Source organism: Giraffa tippelskirchi, chromosome 7, assembly GCF_054371585.1.
Source record: "Giraffa tippelskirchi isolate mGirTip1 chromosome 7, T2T-mGirTip1v1.2.pri, whole genome shotgun sequence".
NCBI classification, from domain to species: Eukaryota; Metazoa; Chordata; class Mammalia; order Artiodactyla; family Giraffidae; genus Giraffa; species Giraffa tippelskirchi.
The window spans coordinates 132018464-132040633 of NC_137281.1; the positions used below are offsets into that span (position 1 = coordinate 132018464).

General features: G+C 39.0%; 1 protein-coding gene across 3 annotated transcripts; it reads right to left on the reverse strand.

The window, feature by feature from the left end:
* Window positions 1-251: 251 nt before the first annotated feature.
* On the reverse strand, window positions 252-21847 carry LOC145513405 (potassium channel, subfamily K, member 16-like). Of its 3 annotated transcripts, none has more exons than XM_081509672.1 (6): window positions 21783-21847; window positions 17534-17712; window positions 9436-9550; window positions 8006-8172; window positions 5074-5242; window positions 252-383 (listed from the first exon to the last, which is right to left on the reverse strand). In XM_081509672.1, the coding sequence occupies exons 1-6, from the start codon at window positions 21814-21816 to the stop codon at window positions 301-303; spliced, it is 747 nt and encodes a 248-aa protein (XP_081365798.1). In that variant the 5' UTR covers window positions 21817-21847; the 3' UTR covers window positions 252-300. The 3 variants fall into 3 exon arrangements, with proteins under 3 accessions (XP_081365798.1, XP_081365796.1, XP_081365799.1); XM_081509670.1 differs by having other exon boundaries at window positions 252-631; XM_081509673.1 differs by having other exon boundaries at window positions 252-1052.
* Between the last annotated feature and the right edge of the window lie 323 nt (window positions 21848-22170).

The window sequence follows — 22170 nt, forward strand, 5'->3', positions numbered from 1 at the left end:
CTTGGTAATTATGTACTAACATGGGTCGAAATAATTGTTGCCTCTGAGGAGCCAAGAGGATGGTATTGGAGAGGTTCACACAAGTAGTATCAATTGTATTGTCATTAATTCTACTTCACAAGTTATATGGTGGATTCATGGGAATTTATTATACTTTTTAACTTACGTGATTGCATAAGTCATTTTGTATATATCAAATGTTGCATAATGAAAGCCTTTGAAAATGAAAGATTCAATGAAGACAGTTAAAATTTTGTGTTTTCAATTAGTTATTTAATACAATTCAAAATAAAATATGAATTACAAAGCTTCTCTGTGAATGTGATCCATATGGCAGGTTAATGGAAAAAAATGTTTATTCTCTTTTGCATCACCTTGTCCCACTATTTAAAAAAAAAAAAAATTGAGATACTCTTTGATTATCTTCGCAGAGAAGGCCAGAAATGTGATCTTTTCCCAGAAGACTTTCTTTCTGTTGGCCATAATGTATTGCAAGTAATTTTTATTTTAGTTTTTTCCAAATTTTGTGAAAGCAAATCAAAAAAAAGAGCCATCCAAGTAAGGCCAAAGGTACACCAAAGTGTTACTATTGCGAAGTAAATATTTGAATAATTCCTAGAAGGATTTATACCTAAATGCAAAGGAAATCACATTTGAATTATTCAAGCACAACTTTTGCTTCCAGTCTTCTTATAAACTATATCACAGTAGCGTAAACTCATAAAAAGTCAACTTTTAAATTCTAACCACCAATTATTAAAGACCAACTGGAAACTAAAAAGTAGAATTTCTGAAATGAATATTGTATTCAACAAGAATATGGAATTACAGTTACACATTATAATTTACGGTAAATATTTTGTAACATATCTATTACATGAAGGTTAAAAAAATGCTCTACTTCTATGTATGGTTTGGAAAGTGTGGAAATACATTAACCTGAATTCTGAACATGTTACAGGATGGATTAGAATACAGATACAGATGTGCATAAGAGTTTGGGAAACATGTATGTTAATAGGATCATTTCTTTTACTTGCTGTGGGAAATTCCTAAAAAAAAGCATAAGATATAAAAAAAAACTTTTAGAAGCTCAAGTTTTGTTTAATGTATCACCCACAAATATATATTCCTACTCTGCCATTGGTTTATTCTTTATGGCGACAGATATTTTGTAACTTTTTGTTGTGAAAATCAATTTGAAATAATTAGAAACACAAAGAAAGAATATGCGTAATCCCAACAACCAACTCACACTATCAGTCATGTCTGGCTCTTTGCAATACCATGGACAGCAACACGCCAAGCCTCCCTGTCCATCGCCAACTCCCGGAATTTACTCAAACTCATGTCCATTGAGTCGGTGATGCCATCCAACCATGTTATCCTCTGTTGTCCCCTTCTCCTCCTGCCTTCAATCATTCCCAGCATCTCACACTATATTGAGCTTCAATAAACATTGGCAGTATGCCCCTAATCTCTGTGCTATTTTTTCTCAATATTCTTTAAACTAATATTTTATATCAAAATGTAAATAATCATATGAATTTTGGTGGCATTCTGGGTTCTGCTAAAGAATGCTCAAACTACCGCACAATTGCACTCATCTCACACGCTAGTAAAGTAATGCTTCAGCAATACATGAACCGTGAACTTCCAGATGTTCAAGCTGGTTTTAGAAAAGGTAGAGGAACTAGAGATCAAATTGCCGACATCCTGTGGATCATCAAAAAAGCAAGAGAGTTCCAAAAAAACATCTATTTCTGCTTTATTGACTACACCAAAGCCTTTGACTGCGTGGATCACAATAAACTGTGGAAAATTCTGAAAGAGATGGGAATACCAGACCACCTGACCTGTCTCTTGAGAAACCTGTATGCAGGTCAGGAAGCAACAGTGAGAACTGGACATGGAACAACAGACTGGTTCCAAATAGGAAAAGGAGTACGTCAAGGCTGTATATTGTCACCCTGCTTATTTAACTTATATGCAGAGTACCTCATGAGAAACGCTGGGCTGGAAGAAGCACAGGCTGGAATCAAGATTGCTGGGAGAAATATCAATGACCCCAGATATGCAGATGACACCATCCTTATGGCAGAAAGTGAAGAACTAAAGAGCCTCTTGATGAAGGTGAAAGAGGAGAGTGAAAAAGTTGGCTTAAAGTTCAACGTTCAGAAAACTAAGATCATGGCATCTGGTCCCATCACTTCATGCCAAATAGATGGGGAAACAATGGAAACAGTGGCTGACTTTATTTTTCTGGGCTCCAAAATCACTGCAGATGGGGATTGCAGCCATGAAATTAAAAGACACTTACTCCTTGGAAGGAAAGTTATGACCAACCTAGACAGCATATTGAAAAGCAGAAACATTACTTTGTCAACAAAGGTCCATCTAGTCAAAGCTATGGTTTTTCCAGTGGTCATGTATGGATGTGAGAGTTGGACGGTGAAGAAAGCTGAGCGCCGCAGAATTGATGCTTTTGAACTGTGGTGTTGGAGAAGACTCTTCAGAGTCCCTTGGACTGCAAGGAGATCCAACCAGTCCATCCTAAAGGAGATCAGACCTGAGTGTTCATTGGAAGGACTGATGTTGAAGCTGAAACTCCAATACTTTGGCCACCTGATGGGAAGAGCTGACTTATTTGAAAAGACCCTGATGCTGGGAATCATTGAGGTCAGGAGGAGAAGGGGACAACAGAGGATGAGATGGTTGGATGGCATCACCAACTCAATGGACATGGGTGGGTGAACTCTGAGAGTTGGTGATGGACAGGGAGGCCTGGCGTGCTGCAGTTCATGAGGTTGCAAAGAGTCAGACACGACTGAGCCACTGAACTGAACTGAATGAAGAGAATGCTGCTGCTAAGTCGCTTCAGTCGTGTCCGACTCTGTGTGACCCCATAGCCGGCAGCCCACCAGGCTCTCCCATCCCTGGGATTCTCCAGGCAAAAACACTGGAGTGGGTTGCCATTTCCTTCTCCGAATGAAGAGAATATGTCGTTCAGTAAAGACTACCAAGAGCACAGGATAAAGTATGACTATTGAGCAAGAGAACACATTTTAACTGCACTTAAGATTAATTTAGGATGAAGAAGAGAATAAAATGTAAACCTGTGGCATATATTTAGGAAACTTAACTTTATGAAAGACAGCATAATTTCACTGACCAAGATGAATGTTGAAAAGACTTTGTTTTCCAGTTTAATGGCGCATTAATTGGAGTCCTTACCGAACTCCCTCAAATTTATACTAAAACATCTATGAAGTCCCCATTCCAGCTAGGTAATTATTGTTTAATCACTAAATCATGTCTGAATCTGTAATTACCCCATGGACTGTTGCCCACCAGGCTTCTCTGTCCATGTGATTTCCCAGGCAAGAATACTGGAGTGGGTTGCCACTTCCTCCTCCAGGGGATCTTCATGACCCAGGGATTGAATCCACACCTCCTGCATTAGCAGGTGAATTCTTTACCAGTGAGCTACCAGAGAAGCCCCCCAGCTAGGTAATGAGAGGATACAAAAGTTTTCCTATTCCATAGTGAAAAAGAGAACAAACAAAATGAAAATCATTTTCAGTGGTCCCAGAGAAAAGCAATGGCTGCAAGAAACCTTGATTAGCTAAATTCTAGAGAGGAATAAACTTTTCATAAGTGAGCAGAGAGATGTGGCATCTTCCATACCTGAGCTGGCTATATATGGGCATGGCAGACCTGCCAGAGAAGGTGGGTAATTGCAGACACAAAGTGAAATTACTCATTCCTTAAATGGCAGGGTGGGTTTGCAGGATGGATTGGGATACAAATGTGCCAACCCCTCAAAAAAGATCACTCAGCCAAATAATTCTCCCACTCCCCACCATTCCAAATATTTCCAAAATACTAGCATTGGAGGAGGGCCAGTACAATGCATTCTTCAGCATAATTGCTTCTATTTCTGATCCAATACCGTATATATCACACATACTATGTTCTTTTTCAGTATTGCCTTTCTAAATAAAGTGACTCCTACAGATTATTCCATTTCTGTGACCTAGTGATTAAAAAACAAAACCCCAAATGTCTATACATGTCCTTTTTGGTAATTTAATCAGAAATGGGTAAACATTAGAGCTGAAAAATTTATAAGTATTCTTCCTGAACTATTAGTTATTTTTCACTCCATGACTGCTAAATTTATCTCTCCTTATGTTAGTTGCTCAGTTGCGTCTGAATCTTTGTGACTCCGTGAACTGCAGCCCACCAGCCTCCTCTGTCCATGGAATTCTCCAGGCAAGAATACTGGAGTGGGAAGCCATGCCCTCCTCCAGGGAATCTTCCCAACCCAAGGTTCAAATCCACATCTCTTGCGACTCCTGCATTGCAGGCAGATTCTTTACCGATGAGCCACCAGGGAAGCCCCACATACATGCATAATGGGGTGCTATACATGTGTCCTTTGGGCTAAGTTTAAAAAATATGTTAATAAGAATGATGCATGATATGATGATGCTAATTTGGGGCAGAAGTGAGTCAAGAACAGTGGAAAAGTTTCCCAAAATATATAAGCCTGAAGATTTGCTTTGCTCCTTTAAGGAAGTTACAAACACAAAAAGGCCATATAGAATAAGCCTTTATGCAAAAGATTTCTTGGATATTTTACGGTTGAATTTTAGGTATGTACGTGATTACTTAATGTCTGGGAGGGTCTTTGTTTCTTCCGTATGCAATGTGAAAGTGAACTTTCCTACTGGAAAATTTATTAAACGCATGTTGCATAGAATTCATCCTTTGTACATACTGTTTCCATCACACATGAGCTTTAAATGCTTGTGTAAGTGGTAACATACTTTGAAAGAATTCTTCTGTTCCATTTTCCCATAATTAGTGTACTCTGTGGCCCAAACAAAGGAGAAAGTTTGATGGAAAGCAATTATTTGGGACTTTTTTGTGGATTGTCAGGTGGTTGAAATTTTTAAAACATCTTTGGCCTCTAACTCCTGTAAGATATATGCTATCTTTCTGGTTATACATTTACTTCAAACTTTATTGATTCTGTGGCTATTCTAAAATTAATATCAATTGACTTACCTATTACGTAGTCACCAAAGCCAATGGTACTTAAGGAGATGAATGCAAAATACAATCCTTCCTTGTAAGTCCAGCCCTCCATTTGCATGAAAAGTAATGGTGGTAGCAGGATGAAAACGGAAAGTCCAGTTACCAAGAAAAAGAGGAGCTCACAAGTTCTAATTTGTGTCTAAAGAAAAGAGGGAAAACAAAGAAAGAAAGAAAGAAGAGAGGGGTGGAAGGGAGAATAGGAAGGGAGGGAGGGAGGAAGGAAGGAAAGAAGGAAGATGTTAACATCAACCTAATAGCAATCAGAGACCTATAGTTGATTCAGTTACCATTTCCTCTTACAAATCCTTTCCTGACCCAGTATGTTCTACTGTACTCTGACTTTCAGGTTTCCTTTGCATCTAGAAGTACATCCCAGCTCTATCAACTGAATCATCATCTTTCTTATGAATCTCTGTTGCTCATCTTTTATTTCTTCTGTTTTCTCTCTCATGCATTGCACTTTTTGTGACTTTAATGTAAAACAATCCCTGTCTTCCTGCCCTCCCTAGGTCTTAGACTAAAATGTTCTTTTGCTTTGCAACCTGCTTACTCTCACCTCCAGCTCTTGGTCCTTACTGCAAAATGGCTCTGCAAGAGTGTAGGTTGGGCAGTCACCAAATGGGAGCTCAGAACATTAAGTTTTTCAAGCAAATAAAATAATCTTATTCTGATAAGAGACATTCCAACACCTTAAATTGTTAGAGAAAATATTTTGCCATCTAAAAACTGGATAATCCATTTATAGTTCTACATCATATTAATTAATTGATTAAATGTCTTTTATGGCATAATTAAAATTCATTCAACAAGCCTTTTTTGAGTGTTTCCTATTAGTACCATGGAAGATACTCAAGATACAAGGTAAAAATTAGTTTGTACACACAGAGGTTGTAGTTTTGGGAGGGAGAGGAGAGAGACAAGTAAAACAATATTAGAAATAATATGTTTTAAACTTTTACTTATAGAGTACCTCATACTGGACAGACCCTGTGCTAAGAACTTTGCATATTTTTATTATTATGCTCCTGGAACACCTTCTAAATATTCCCTTAAATTTTAACACATATTATATGCTTAATGCAATGATTACACTAATTTTATAAATTGTGGGATTTATAGTACTTTCTAAATTTGGTAGGATATAAAGCTGATGTTATAAAATTTTTGCATGTCTTGTTTCTCCAAAAATTGGAAACAGACACTCGTTATCAACTTTGGAGATACTCCAGCCTGTATAAGGTACCCATAGCAGAATAGAGCAGAAATAGAGGAAAGTGGAAGAAACAGGTAGCTGACTTTTAATGTGTATTTTGGAACTGTTTAAAAAGCTTTCAGAAAAGGGGGAGATTGATATTGAGGGTTTCATTTTCTGTGGAATTACTGTTAATAGCTCCTTTTGTTTAACTTTGTACTGTGATAATAAGCTCAGAGCATTCTGTATCACTGATATAATTTTATCTGGGTTATACTATTATTTGGTGCATTTGAGTGACTGTCTGATGAGTTTGTTTAGACATGTCTGTAAGCATATAACAGGGTCCAACTTTAGCTCTATGTAGGTTTTGAAAAGCAACTTTCAAGCAATCTCAAATCTCTGAAATGGCCAAATCCTTGATTTCAGATATAATGACAAGGATTGATAACATGGCTTCAGGAAAAAGAAAATGGGCAAAATCTTTCCAGATGCTGTCTGATCCTTGAAGGGGAAAGAAACTTCTCTGGTTGAACTATTCCATATAAGACTTTTGGTCCCTAAGGAATGCTCAAAGCTCTTGCCTCTTTGTCTATTTCTCCCAGAATTCACCTCCAAGAAAGAATTACTGGTAGGAAGGGATCAAGTCCAAGAATAGTCATGACCACCACTCTGGGGTAGGTGGTTGAATGCTTTTCCAGGAGTTTCTTTCTCTGGACTCCACTTCCTTGAGTCTAGTGGGAGAAACAGCAGCCAGGGCCTGCTCTTACTGGCACTGCTCTTTGCTAAGAAGGCCTGGGGTAGCTGGCTTTGATCAGGACTGGTTAGACAACAAACTGACCTTTTAGTTATTACTCTTAAGCCAGTACATGTGAGTCCTGAGAGGAAGAGAAAAGAGCATGCTGCCTCAGTTGTCTCCTTAAATTGGATTAAGTTAGGTGTTAGGGATCACTGCTAAAGTGCAGCCTTGGTCACAGGAATTCCTCAAGGCAATAAGAGCAAACAGTTTACCTGTCCCTATCCTCTCAGCATCTCTCTTTCTGGGACACCTGGAATATCAGGAATGGACTATCCATCCATGTCATCTCTGTTTGTCTCATATGCCCCAACTCAACACAAATTTGACTAATAGTTTTCCTAACAGCCTCCTTTAACTATAGGCATATTTGTTTATATAACATATATAAATAAATTAAAGCCCTTATAAATAAATTAACAATTAAATTTAATTTAAATAAAATAATGTTAATTCCTTGCCCGTAGCAGTGCTGACAAATGTATTGTGGACAGAAAAGAGTTCAGAACCTAATATCAGAAAAATTTAAGTTGATACTTTCCTCTAGAAAACCCAGATGTTAGGTTTTATACTGTACTTACTTCAGAAGGTGGTTTAGGGAATTAATTAAGATGATGGTTGTGAAATTGCACTTATACTACATTATTCTACAATGTTCTTTGGAATATTACTCCTTTTTTTCTGAAGAAAAATAAAACACTATATAGTTATATTGGTCTGAATACCATTTACTGATCTAGGAATTCTGTAAAAAGTAGAGCAAGCACACACCAGGTGTATACCTACATATATATGTGTGTGTGTGTGTGTATACTTTTAGCATGTGTTTAACAAGAATGTAATGTGTTGTGTGTTTATTCTACTTAAGGTTATGAACCTAAGCATATGTAAAAAAATCATTTGGTAGACTTTACCTCTTTCATTTCCATATTCTGAAGATATTTCTCAAATTCTGAAAGTTGTTGTAATAATGCATTACTCACAAATTGCAGGAATATGATAGTTAGAGGGATCCCCAGTAAAGCATAGAAGACACAGAACATCTGGCCCATAGGAGTTCTGGGCGCAATTGACCCATAACCTGTTAGATGATAAGAGACAAATTTAATATCTGCTCAATATTACTTTTGATGCACTTTTGATGTTTTGTTGTTGATGTTTTCTTATAAGAGATACTCCCAGCAGCACACACAGCCTTTAAGAGAGGGCAATGGGATGACCCAGAGGGATGGGATGGGGAGGGAGATGGGTGGGGGGTCCAGGAAGGGGAACTCATGTAAACCCATGGCTGATTCATGTCAATGTATGGCAAAAACTATTACAATATTGTAAAGTAATTAGCCCCCAACTAAAATAAATAAATTTATAAAAAAAAAAAAAAAAAGAGAGAAAGCATATTATGCAGTCATTTTACATCCAGGAATTTTTCCTAAGGAAATGACCAGAAAAGTGAGAAGTATGAATTTTCCCCTTAGGACAGAAACCAGGGGTCATGGTGACATCCAGTCCCCACTCTGACCTCATGTGGACCCCTAAAATGCAAGATCTCAATTCTTTTATTGAAATATAATATGCAACTAAGACTTTCAAAACAAATATCATTTTGCTGGAAACTTGCAAGCATGCAAGTACACATCCTATTTTTAGTAAGGGAAAATAGATCTGAGTATGCCATACTTGAGGATAATGGTCATCACTTATTAATCTTCTCTAGTCTCCTGAGAAGGAAAATTCCACGGCAGTGCCAGAGGTCTTTGCAGTCTAAGGTGGTATTTTCCAGAAATCTCCTGAGGGTCTTTGGCTACAGCTATCTTAAACTATGGTTATTTTTTTTTTTTTTGTAAATCCTAATGGCTCTTGGTTGATAATAAACTATCTTAGAATTGTCTAGATTTCAGCAGAAATCTATGCTGACTTTGTAACTTTTTGTTTTTAAATTACAAAATTCTCTAGCTACAGTATAGCTGAATGCCAGAGAAATTGTGGACATTATAGTTTATCAGAAATCCTGGAAAACCTGGCTGGATCTGGCTTTGTTTTTTATCTCACCAGTAGTGTTGGAAGACTAGGTGGAAATGTCATTGCCAAGACCACCCATTAAAGAGAATGGGAACATAGAACTTGTTATGGAAGGGACAAATGATTTAAAGATAGAAAATAAAGGGGAAGCTACGTGTACTGATGAAACATCATCTTAAAAATAAAAGCAGGCTCTGAATTTGCAGGTTGAAGGGTTGTGGCTCATGTAAACAAAGTTCCACACTGTGATAAAAATTTAAATTGCTGACCTCCTAAATTAAAAAAATAAGACTAAATTAAACTAAAAATAAAGCACCTTACTCACCTATTGTGCTTAACGTGGATGTCACAAATGAAAAAGAATTCCTAAAATCCCAACTAAAATAAATAGCTCCATTTCTTAAGGGGATTATTCCATGTTTTATAGAAAAAGCAAGCACCTACAAGTTCAAACAAAACAGACAAGCATTAATTTGATGAAATGTATGACCTGACCTTTCCCTTGAAACAGTGTAGAAAAAAAAAAAATCTACCTTTGTGGAATTTAGACTCTAGCAGGGGGAGACAAACAATCATTCTATAACATGTTGAGAGGTGATAAGAGATAAGGAGAACAAAGTAGAATGGATGTGTTGGAGGGGTATAGTCAGGGGAAATCTCATCAGGAATATAAGATAGAACAAGGACTTGAAGGCAGTGAGAAAGTTAGCCAAACAAGTATTGGAAGAAAGAGCATTCCCAGCAGGGGAAATAACCAGATCAAGGGTAAAAGCCTTAAGGTAAGAACCTGGAATATTCTAGAAACATCAAGCTAGAGAAAAGTTGAGGGCAGAATAATAGAAGAGGAAGTAAGAGAGGAAGCAAAGGAGGAGCACTTGATTCTGTAAGATCAAAGAAGTTTAGTTTTCATCTGAATGCAATGGAAAGGATCACTGGAAGACAATGAGCAGAGAAAGTGACTTAGATACCAGAAAGACACCAAAAGGGTTACTTTGGCTGCTGTTTTTAAAAGGGGATATAGAGAGCAAAGTTGAAGCCAAGAGATCTATTAGGAGAATACTGCAGAATTCAGGATGCTCCAGAAAAGTCCAGCCAGATGATGGCTTAGTGAGACCAGTAACAACAGTGGTGATAGGGAGCATGTTTCTGAAGCCCCAGCCAGCAGGATTTTCTGAGAAACTAAAGCTGAGTCTAGAAAGAAGGAAGACATAGTCAAGGAAGACTCGCAGAGCTCTCACATGATGGTTGAGGGGTGGTGGCAGATTATTCTTTTGAAAGCAAAAAGACGGTGTCCATTTTTGGAAACTATGAATCTGAGTAGTTTGCTATACGATCAAGCGGAGATTTCAAATCCGTTCAGTTTAGTGGCTCAGTGGTGTCCAACTCTTTGCACCCCCATGACTGCAGCACGCCAGGCTTCCCTGTCAATCACCAATTCCCAGAGCTTGCTCAAACTCATGTCCATCAAGCTGGTGATGTCATCCAACCCTCTCAACCTCTGTCGTCGTCTCCTCCTCCTCCCTTCAATCTTGCCCAGCATCAGGGTCTTTTCAAATGAGTCAGTTCTTCGCATCAAGTGGCCAAAGTATTGAATTTTCAGCTTCAGCATCAGTCCTTCCAATGAATATTCAGGAATGATTTCCTTTAGGATGGACTGGTTTGATCTCCTTGCAGTCCAAAGGGACTCTCAAGAGTCTTCTCCAACACCACAGGTCAAAAGCATCAATTCTTCAGAGCTCAGCTTTCCTCGTTGTCCAACTCTCACATCCATACATGACTACTGGAAGAACCATAGCTTTGACTATATGGACCTTGGTCAGCAAAGTAATGTCTCTGCTTTTTAATATGCTGTCTAGGTTGGTCATAGCTTTTCTTCCCAGGAGCAAGCATCATTTAATTTCATGACTGCAGTCACCATCTGCAGTGATTTAGGAGCCTAAGAAAATAAAGTCTCTCACTATTTAGATTGTTTCCCCATCTATTTGCCATGAAATGATGGGACCAGATGCCATGATCTTAGTTTTCTGAATGTTGAATTTTAAGTCAATGTTTTCACTCTCCTCTTTCACCTTCATCAAGAGGCTCTTTAGTTCTTCTTTGCTTTCTGCCATCAGGGTGGTGTCATCTGTGTATTTGAGGTTACTGATATTTCTCCCGGCAATCTTGATTCCAGCTTGTGCTTCATCCAGCCAAGGGTTTCTCATGATGTACTCTGCATGTAAGTTAAATAAGCAGGGTGACAGTATACAGACTTGATGTACTCCTTTCCCAATTTGGAACCAGTCTGTTGTTCCATATCCAGTTCTAACTGTTGCTTCTTGACCTGCATACAGATTTCTCAGAAGGCAGGTACGGTGGTCTGGTATTCTCATCTCTTGAAGAATTCAACACAGTTTGTTTTGATCCACACAGTCAAAGGCATTGGCGTAGTCAATAAAGCAGAAATAGATGTTTTTCTGGAACTCTCTTGCTTTTTCAATGATCCAACGGATGTTGGCAATTTGCTCTCTGGTTCCTCTGCCTTTTCTAAATCCAGCTTAAACATCTGGAATTTCATGGTTCACTTTCTGTTGAAGCCTGGCTTGGATAATTTTGAGCACTCCTTGGTTAGCATGTGAGATGAGTACAATTGTAAAGTAGTCTGAACATTCTATGGCATTGCCTTTCTTTGGGATTGGAATGAAAACGGACCTTTTCCATTCCTGGGACCACTGCTGAGTTTTCCAAATTTGCTGGCGTATTTAGTGCAGCACTTTCACAGCATCATCTTTTAGGATTTGAAATAGCTCAACTGGAATTCCATCACCTCCACTAGCTTTGTTCATAGGGATGCTTCCTAAGGCCCACTTGACTTCACATTCCAGGATGTCTGGCTCTTGGTGAGTGATCACACCAACGTGGTTATCTGGGTCATGAAGATCTTTTTTGTATAGTTCTTCTGTGTATTCTTGCCACCTCTTCTTAATATCCTCTGCCTCTGCTAGGTCCATACCATTTCTTTCCATTATTGTGCCCATCTTTGCATGAAATATTCCCCTGGTATCTCTAATTTTCTTGAAGAGATCTCTAGTCTTTCCCATTCTGTTGCTTTCCTCTATTTCTTTGCATTGATCACTGAGGAAGGCTTTTCTTATCTCTTCTTGCTATTCTTTGGAACTCAGCATTCAAATGGGTATATCTTTCCTTCTCTCCTTTGCCTTTACCCTCTCTTCTTTTCTCAGATATTTGTAGCACCTCGTTGGACACCCATTTTGCCTTTTTCCATTTCTTTTTCTTAGGGATGGTCTTGATCACTGCTTCCTGTACAGTGTCACGAGCCTCCATCCATAGTTCTTCAGACACAGTCTTTCAGATCTAAACCCTTGAATCTATTTATCACTTCCACTGTATAATCATAAGGGATTAGATTTAGGTCATACCTGAATGGTCTAGTGGCTTTCTGTACTTTCTTCAATTTAAGTCTGAATTTGGCAATAAGGAATTCATCATCTGAGTCACAGTCAGCTCCTGGTCTTGTTTTTGCTGATTGTGTAGAGCTTCTCTATCTTCGACTGCAAAGAATATAATCTTCTGATTTCGGTGTTGACCACCTGGTGATGTCCATGTGTAGAGTCTTCTCTTGTTTTGTTGAAAGAGGGTGTTTGCTGTGACCAGTGTGTTCTCTTGGCAGAACTCTATTAGACTTTGCCCTGCTTCATTTTGTACTCCAAGGCCAAATTTGCCTGTTACTCCAGGTATTTCTTGACTTCCTACTTTTGCATTCAAGTCCCCTATAATAATATGGACATCTTTTTTTGGTGTTAGTTCTAGTAGGTCTTGTAGGTCTTCACAGAACAGTTCAACTTCAGTTTTTCAGTATTACTGTTTGGGTCATAGTCTTGGATTACTGTGATATTGAATGGTTTGCCTTGGAAACAAGCAGAGATCATTCTGTTGTTTTTGAGATTGCATCCAGGTACTGCATTTCGGACTCTTTTGTTGACTATGATGGCTACTCCATTTCTTCTCAGTATTTCTTGCCCACAGTAGTAGGTATAATGGTCATCTGAGTTAAATTCACCCATTCCAGTCCATTTTAGTTCACTGATTCCTAAAATGTCAATGTTCACTCTTGCCATTTCCTGTTGCACCACTTTCAATTTACCTTGATTCATGGACCTAACATTCCAGGTTCCCATGCAATACTGTTCTTCACAGAATCTGATTTTACTTCCATCACCAGTCACATACACAACTTGGTGTTGTTTTTGCTTTGTCTCTGTCTCTTCATTCTTTCTGGAGTTAGTTCTCCGCTGACCTCCAGTAGCATATTGGGCACCTACTGACCTGGGGAGTTCATCTTTCAGTCTCCTATCTTTTTGCCTTTTCATACTATTCATGGTATTCTCAAGGCAAGAATGCTGAAATGGTTTGTGATTCCTTTCTCCAGTGGAACAGCTTTTGTCAGAAATCTCCACCATGACCTGATCATCTCGGGTGGCCCTACATGGCATGGCTCATAGTTTCATTGAGTTAGACAAGGCTGTGGTCCATGTGGTCAGTTTGATTAGTTTTCTGTGATTGTGCTTTTCATTCTGTCTGCCCTCTGAGGGATAAGGATAAGAGGCTTATGGAAGCTTTTTGATGGGAGAGACTGACGGGGGGGAAACTGGGTCTTATTTTGATGGCACAGCCATGTTCTGTAATCTTTAATCCAATTTTGTGTTGATGGGCAGGGCTGTGTTCCATCCGTGTTGTTTGACCTGAGACCAAACTACAGTGGAGGTAATGAAAATAATGGCAACTTCCTTCAAAAGGTCCCATGCACACACTGCCGAGGCCTTCCCCAACTCACACCTCTGCCAGAGACTCCTGGACACTCACAGGCAAGTCTGGGTCAGTCTTTTCTGGGGTCGCTGCTCCTTTCTACTGGGTCCTGGTGCACACAAGGTTTGTTTGTGCCCTCCAAGAGCCTGTTTCCCCAATCTTGTGTATGTTCTGTAATAAAATCCCTCTGGCCTCCAAAGTCAAATTCCCTGGAGTTTCTCAGTCCTTTTGCCAGATCCCCAGGTTGGGAAATCTGTTGTGGGTCCTAGAACTTTCTTAACAGTACAAGAATTTATTTGGTATAATTGTTCTGCAGTTTGTGGGTTGTCTGCTCCGCAGCTCTATGGTGGGGTTAATGGCAACCTCCTCCAAGAGGGCTTATGCCACATGCTGTGTGACCCAGATCTGCTGTGCCCAGAGCCCCTGCGGCAGGCCACTGCTGACCCATACCTCCACAGGAGACACTCAAACACTCAAAGGCAGTTCTGGCTTAGTCTCTGTGGGGTCTCTGGGTCCTGGTGCAAGCAAGGTTTTGTTTGAGCCCTCCGAGCATCTCTGGAGGGTATGGGGTTTGATTCTAAATGCGGTTTTGCCCCTCCTACCATCTTGAAGGGAATTCTCCTTTGCCCTTGGACGTGGGGTATCTTTTTTTGGTGCGATCCAACATTCTCCTTTCGATGGTTGTTCAGTGGCGTGTTGTAAATTTGGAGTGCTCACAGAAGATGAGCGCACATCCTTCTACTCCACCATCTTGTGTGTATGTATATTTCAAATAGGCAAGTGATTTCAAATAGGCAAATGGTTATACAATCTGGAGTTTGTGAGAAAGGTCTAAGCTGAAAATGTAAATTTAGGAGTTACTGGAATTTAAAGGAAATGAGTTGAAATGGAAAACAGGAAAGTTCTGAGGACTGAGCTCAGAAGTCCTTCAAAGGAGCCAGCAAAGACAACTAGGAACAACTAATAAAAATAGGTGGAAAATCAGAATTAGAATGTGAGATCTTGGAAGCCACGTGAAGAAAGTTACCAAAAGGAAGAAAGCAATCGACTGTGGCAGATGGTTGTCAGGTGAGGACATATTGTCAAATTTTAATTATGGGCACACTAACACACATACACATACAAAGAAAGGCATAAAGATCACATTAGGGATGTCTGTGAATTAAAGTAGTGGGATGGACTCTTTATTCTTGCCTGTTCACCTAAAATTCCATTAAAATAACACTAAAATTATACACTGGTGTGCTGCAGTCCATGGGGTCGCAAGGAGCTGGACATGACTGAGAGACTGAACAACAACAAAATTATACAAAACAAAATAATAAAACATAACATTTAAAATCAAGAAGCACAGAGAAATCTGATTTGTGGAGAATTTCTAAAAGACATTTAAAAGTTATATTGATTGCTAAAGAAACAGTATAGCACAGGAAACAACACTCAGTGTTTTATAATAACCTATAAGGGAGAAGAACCTGAAAATATATATATATATAAATATATATATACACACACACACACACACACATGCTGAAAGCTCACAAGAAAAATCTGCGTGGAGATGAATGCGGCTTTTCACATAAAAATCCCAAAGGTACTTCAAACTTAGCATCATTCATTAAACCTCAGCTAGACAGACATACATAATAGTTATCAAAGGAAGAAAGGGAGGAAAGGAGGGAGGCAGGATTGGGGAGAGGCAAAGGGAAGAAGGAAAAAAAAGGGAAGGAAAGAGGGAAGAAAGGAGGAGGGAGGCAAAGAAGGAGGAGGGAGAGAGGGAAAAAGAGGATAGGAGGAGGAAAGAAAGGTTGGTTTTCTTTCAATGTTCTATATAAAATCTGCATAACTCTGACAGCACAGACAAAAATAGCATAAAACAATGCTTGCACAACTCTGAATATACTAAAAACCATTGAATTGTAAACTTTAAATAAGTGAATTGTGTGAAATCTCATTAAAGCTGCTATTGTTGAAAAGCACATAATGACTTATATAGTCACCACCACAATCAACATTCAGAGCTATTGTGTCAACAAAACACAAAGGTCTTCCTCATATTCCCTGTTTTCAGTTGCATGTACCACCACCGCCTTCTGTCCCTAACCTCTGGTAACCACTAATCTGTTTTCCATCTGTCTAATATTGTTTTGATGTTCTTTTAAGAATTCCAGACATCTCCTGAAATTCTCTATCCTTTCCTTGATTTTCTTAAATTATTAACCACACATTTTAAAGTCTTTAGATAACAACTTCATATCAAATTATAGATGAGTCTCTTTCTAATGACTGTAATTTCACTTAGTTTCCAGTCAGTTGTTTTAACATTTAATTATACTTCCTAATTTTTAATTGGATTCTGGCCATTGTACATGAAAACTTGTGGAGACTCTGGATATTGCTATATTGCTTAATAGATGGTTCTGGGTTATATTTTGCAGGCAGATAGAATACCAGAAGATCACCCTTGCCCTGCTGAGAGTTATTTTCAAACTTTGTTAGGGCTTGCTCTAGTTTCAGGGTTACTTCTAAGGTGTGTTGTTGCTTGTATCTCAACAGGCCTGGGCATTTACCAAAGCCCTCTAACTTGCTGAGTCTTGAATTCTAACTTCTGCCTCTCCAGCATCAGACCACTGCTAAAGTCTCTGTGTGGTTCTTTAGAATCACAGATGCTGCTTTCGTTTGCTTTTCTGAGGTCTTGATCTGAACATGCACAATTTAGAAGTGGACCAATGGTTTGAGAGGAATTCGTAGCAGATTTAGAATTTGGGGGCTTTCTCACTCTGAAGATATCTCCTCTTTGTGACTTTCTCCTCAGATTCCAACTACTGTTAAGCATCCCTAAGCTCTGACTTCTCGGTGCTTCAACCCTATAAAATTGCAGCTTTCTGCTAGGGCTCGTTGCCCCTCACCACCCTGGGTTAATAGGGGGTGCCCACAGAGGAAAGGACAAGGAAATGTCGAACTCAGCTCATGTGCTTTCTTTATTTTATTTTTAAAAGGATTTTTTTTAATGTGGACCATTTTTAAAGTCTCTATTTAATTTGTTACAGTATTGTTTCTGTTGTTCATGTTCTGGTTTGTCAGCCACGAGGCATGTAGGAGTTTAGCTCCCCAACCAGGGATGGAACCCACACTTTCTGTATTGGAAGATGAAGTCTCAACCACTGGACCACCAGGGAAGTCCTTCACCTGCTTTCTTTAAATGGCCATCTTCTTTTGGGTTCTGCCTCCTTTGCTTACACCACTGTTTTCTGTCTCTCTGCAATTTGTGCTTTGTTTTATAGTTGTTATCAATGGGAGAGTTAGTCCAATGCTAGTTTTTCTGTACTGATCTTCAGCATTTCAGCATATCTTATATAGTTCCTATAGCCTTGTGATATCTGCTCTGTAATTTTTCCTCTCATCTATATTGGTCTTACCCCTTTACATTCTTATACTGTTCTGTTTTCTTTATATCTCTTATTACTAAAAATGCTTGTCTTTTTTTTTCCGTCTCCAGAAGACAGAAAACTCGTGCTATTTAGGTAAAACACAGAGGAAGGCTTTCTTTAAAATCTTCTGTCTACATCTCTCTTAAACACAACTGGCAAATTTATGACTCTCCCTTAATCTCTTACCTGCAAAAAGATCTCAAGTTCTTCTGAAGTTATGTTGACATAGGTCTCCAATAAATTTGTTTCAGCATCCAAAAAGGAAAGTTTCAACTCTTCCTGAATGTCTGTCTCCAAAGCTTGAAATATCTTTGCTCCCATCAAGCAGTAGCATATAAAACCAATGAACAGTACATACCTAGAGGCTTAAGAAGCAACGGGCTCTATTAAAAAGCTAAAGACCAGTGTAATGAGAAACACAGGAGGTCAGATTGCTTTAATAAAAAACGTCTTCGCCACAAAACAAAACCAAACAAACTAAAAAGGTCTCTTCCCATTAAAGAAAGATAGCAATCTTATATTGAAACAAATATACAAAAGTAAACAATCCCAAAATAATCACAGCAAAATGAAATTGGAACTCCAGTTTTATCCTGACATGAAATATCCTGGACTGTGAAAAATCAGGGGAAAATTTCTGTTTCTGGGGATGTTAGTTAACAAGAGTAGGGGAGGGGAATTTTTCCAATACCACTATTTAATCACTCATATGCTGGCGGTTAGAGGCAGATGAATCCAATACAGCTTATTCTTACGGAAATAATTATTGTATGCTTGAAAATATGTATTATTACTTAGTTTGCCCAATCCAGATGGATTTGGGTGGATTATTTACCCAGAGGTCTCTCTTTCTAATCCTCATTTTCTGTTCCTCTCTGTGCTGCTCAGTAGGAAGGAATAAAAACTACCTATTAAGTAGAAAGATAATCATTATCTCAATGAGTTCTGACTCTTGATATTAAAAACAATTCAGCCAAATGATTGTCTTGCTTCTCAGAGAAATTCCTTGTAAATATCCTTCATTTTTATTTAGTAGTCCCATCAGATTAAACCTACCTCCCTACCAATCTCTTCCATCAGAAACTGAATCAGATCTAAATAGTATAAGCCCCCAGAACTTTGGGATAATTTTGTTATTGTTTGATTTACAAACTAAAAAGTAGCCTTATATTATCAAAATGTCATAATCTTACCAGTTAAAAACACTTCCTAAAGTATTAAATACTGAAGTCAGTATACCAGTTGGAGTAAATACTTTAAAATATTAAGTGCACTAGTGTAGAAATAGATGATAGATACATAGATAAATATTCTTCAAAGGACAATAAATTTAATCTCTCTGTGTGCAGATAGTTCAACTTACATTAAAACAATAAAAGTGGCAACTTTAATTTTCTTCCAGATTTTGGCATGATGTTATTGTTTACTGGTCTCTGTTTAAACTAAAGAATATTAGATTTCAAGAGAAAGGGACCTGTGCTAACTAGCATCTATCAGATTCATTTTTGTTCATATTTTACATTATAAATTAATTCTAAGGTTTACCATGAGAGTATGAAAAATGAAAATGGATTCAGTAATGTCCAAGTCTATCTCCCGACCAGTAATGCTGAAGAAGCTGAAGTTGAACTGTTCTGTGAAGACCTACAAGACCTTCTAGAACTAACACCAAAAAAAGATGTCCTTTTCATCATAGGGGACTGGAATGCACAAGTAGGAAGTCAAGAAATATCTGGGGTAACACACAAATTTGGCCTTGGAGTACAAGGTCAAACACTAACAGAGTTTGGGCAAGAGAACACACTGGTCAGAGCAAACACCCTCTTCCAACAACACAAGAGAAGACTCTACACATGGACATCACCAGAAGGATACCGAAATTAGATTGATTATATTCTTTGCAGTCAAAGATGGAGAATTTCTATACAGTCAGCAAAAACAAGACCAGGAGCTGACTGTGACTCAGATGATGAACTCCTTATTGCCAAATTCAGACATAAATTGAAGAAAGTAGGGAAAATCATTAGACCATTCAGGTATGACCTAAATCAAATCCCTTACGATTATACAGCTGAAGTGACAGATAGATTCAAGGGTTTAGATCTGAAAGACAGAGTGCCTGAAGAACTATGGACAGAGGTTCATGACATTGTACAGGAGGCATTGATCAAGACCATCCCCAAGAAAAAGAAATGCAGAAAGGCAAAATGGGTGTCTGACAAGGCCTTACAAACAGCTGAGAAAAGAAGAGAAGTGAAAGGCAAAGGAGAAAAGGAAAGATATACCCATTTGAATGTAGAGTTTCAAAGAATTGCAAGAAGAGATAAGAAAAGCCTTCCTCAGTGATCAATGCAAAGAAATAGAGGAAAGCAATAGAATGGGAAAGACTAGAGATCTCTTCAAGAAAATTAGAGATACCAAGGGAACATGTCATGCAAAGATGGGCTCAATAAAGGACAGAAATGGTAGGGACCTAACAGAAGCAGAAAATATTAAGAAGAGGTGGCAAGAATACACAGAAGAACTATACAGAAAAGATCTTCACAACCCAGAAAATCACAATAGTGTGATCACTCGCCTAGAGCCAGACATCCTGGAATGTGAAGTCAAGTGGGCCTTAGGAAGCATCCCTATGAACAAAGCTAGTGGAGGTGATGGAACTCCAGTTGAGCTATCTCAAATCCTAAAAGATGATGCTGTGAAAGTGCTGCACTCGATATGCCAGCAAATCTGGAAAACTCAGCAGTGGCCCCAGGAGTGGGAAAGGTCAGTTTTCATTCCAATCCCAAAGAAAGGCAATGCCAAAGAATGTTCAAACTACTGCACAATTGCACTCATCTCACATGCTAACCAAGGAGTGCTCAAAATCCTCCAAGCCAGGCTTCAACAGAAAGTGAACCATGAACTTCCAGATGTTCAAGCTGTATTTAGAAAAGGCAGAGGAACAAGAGATCAAATTGCCAACATCCACTGGACCATTGAAAAAGCAAGAGAGTTCCAGAAAAACATCTGCTTTGTTGACCATACCAAAGCCTTTGACTTTGTGGATCACAACAAACTGTGGAAAGTTCTTCAAGAGATGGGGATACCAGACCACCTGACCTGCCTCCTGAGAAATCTGTATGCAGGTCAAGAAGCAGCAGTTAGAACTGAACATGGAACAGCAGACTGGTTCCAAATTGGGAAAGGAGTACCTCAAGGCTGTATATTGTCACCCTGCTTATTTAACTTATATACAGAGTACATCATGAGAAATGCCAGGCTGGATGAAGCACAAGCTGGAATCAAGATTGCCGGGAGAAATATCAATAACCTCAGATACGCAGATGACACCACCCTGATGGCAGAAAGCAAAGAACTGAAGAGCCTCTTGATGAAAGTGAAAGAGGAGAGTGAAAACGTTGGCTTAAAACTCAACATTCAGAAAACTAAGATCATGGCATATGGTCCCATCACTTCATGGCAAATAGATGGGGAAACAATGGAAATAGTGAGAGACTTTATTTTTTGGGACTCCAAAATCACAGCAGATCACCATCTGCAGCCATGAAATTAAATGATGCTTGCTCCTTGGAAGAAAAGCTATGATCACTTTAGCCAGCATATTAAAAAGCAGAGACATCACTTTGCCAACAAAGGTCCATCTAGTCATAGCTATGGTTTTTCCAGTAGTCATGTATGGATATGAGAGTTGGACTTATAAAGGAAGCTGAGCCCCAAAGAATTGATGCTTTTGAACTGTGGTGTTGGAGAAGACTTGAGACTGCAAGGAGGTCCAACCAGTCTGTCCTAAAGGAAATCAGACCTGATTATTCATTGGAAGAACTGATGCTGAAGCTGAAACTCCAATACATAGGTCAGCAAAGAACTGACTCATTTGAAAAGACCCTGATACTGGGAAAGATTGAAGGCAGGAGGAGAAGGGGATGATAGAAGATGAGACGGTTGGATGGCATCACTAACTCAATGGACATGAGTTTGAGTAAGCTCTGGGAGTTGGTGATGGACAGGGAAGCCTGGCCTGCTGCAGTCCATGGGATGGCAAAGAGTCGGACATGACTGAGCAACTGAACTGAATGTCAAAAATCACTTATTACACCATTAGAGAAAACAGCCCCCCGGGAAGTCTTCACCAAGAGTAGGCTAGAGCTTGTCAGGCTACGCTTCCACTCAAATGTGTGTGTGCACGTGCTAAGTCACTTCAGTCACGTCTGAATCTGTGACCCCATGGACTGTAGCCCGCCAGGCTCCTCTATCCTTGGGATTCTCCAGACAAGAATACTGGAGTGGGTAACCATGCCCTCCTCCAGGGGATCTTCCCAGCCCAAGGATCAAACCCTGGTCTTTTATGTCTCCTGAATTGGCAGGCGTGTTCTTTTACCACTAGCACCTGGAAAGTCCTCCACTCAAACAGAATACCTTAAAGCAGTCCTACCTTTTGAAGATTTTTCTTTATCTTCATTTTTCATGGTGTGCTTAGACAGTACTCCTTCAGCATCTGAGTAGTGATTTAGAATCCTTTGAGTAATCTCATGTCAACATCATAATTCTCTCTGGAACCTTGGGAGGGGCTAGTTTTATAAATAGTCCCCTCCCTTCAGTCACAGTGTACTGGTTTCCCATGACCACTATCACAGTTTACCTCAACCTCAGTGGGTTAATTAGCACAAATATATGATTACAAGTTTGGAGGTCATAAATTCAAACTGGGTCTCATGAAGTGAAGTCAGTGTTTTGACAGGACTGCATTACTAGGGGAAAATCTGTTTCCTTGCCTTTCCAATTTATGGAGGTTGTCTGCATTCCTTGGCTCATGCCTGTCC

Coding starts and splice junctions, on each gene's coding strand:
- LOC145513405 (XM_081509670.1), bottom strand. CDS start 21,816: ATGAAAAATGAAGATAAAGAAAAATCTTCAAAAG. Junction 17,713..21,782: donor TAAAGAAAAATCTTCAAAAG/GTAGGACTGCTT, acceptor TTGCTTCTTAAG/CCTCTAGGTATGTACTGTTC. Junction 9,551..17,533: donor AACTTGAGATCTTTTTGCAG/GTAAGAGATTAA, acceptor TTGAACTTGTAG/GTGCTTGCTTTTTCTATAAA.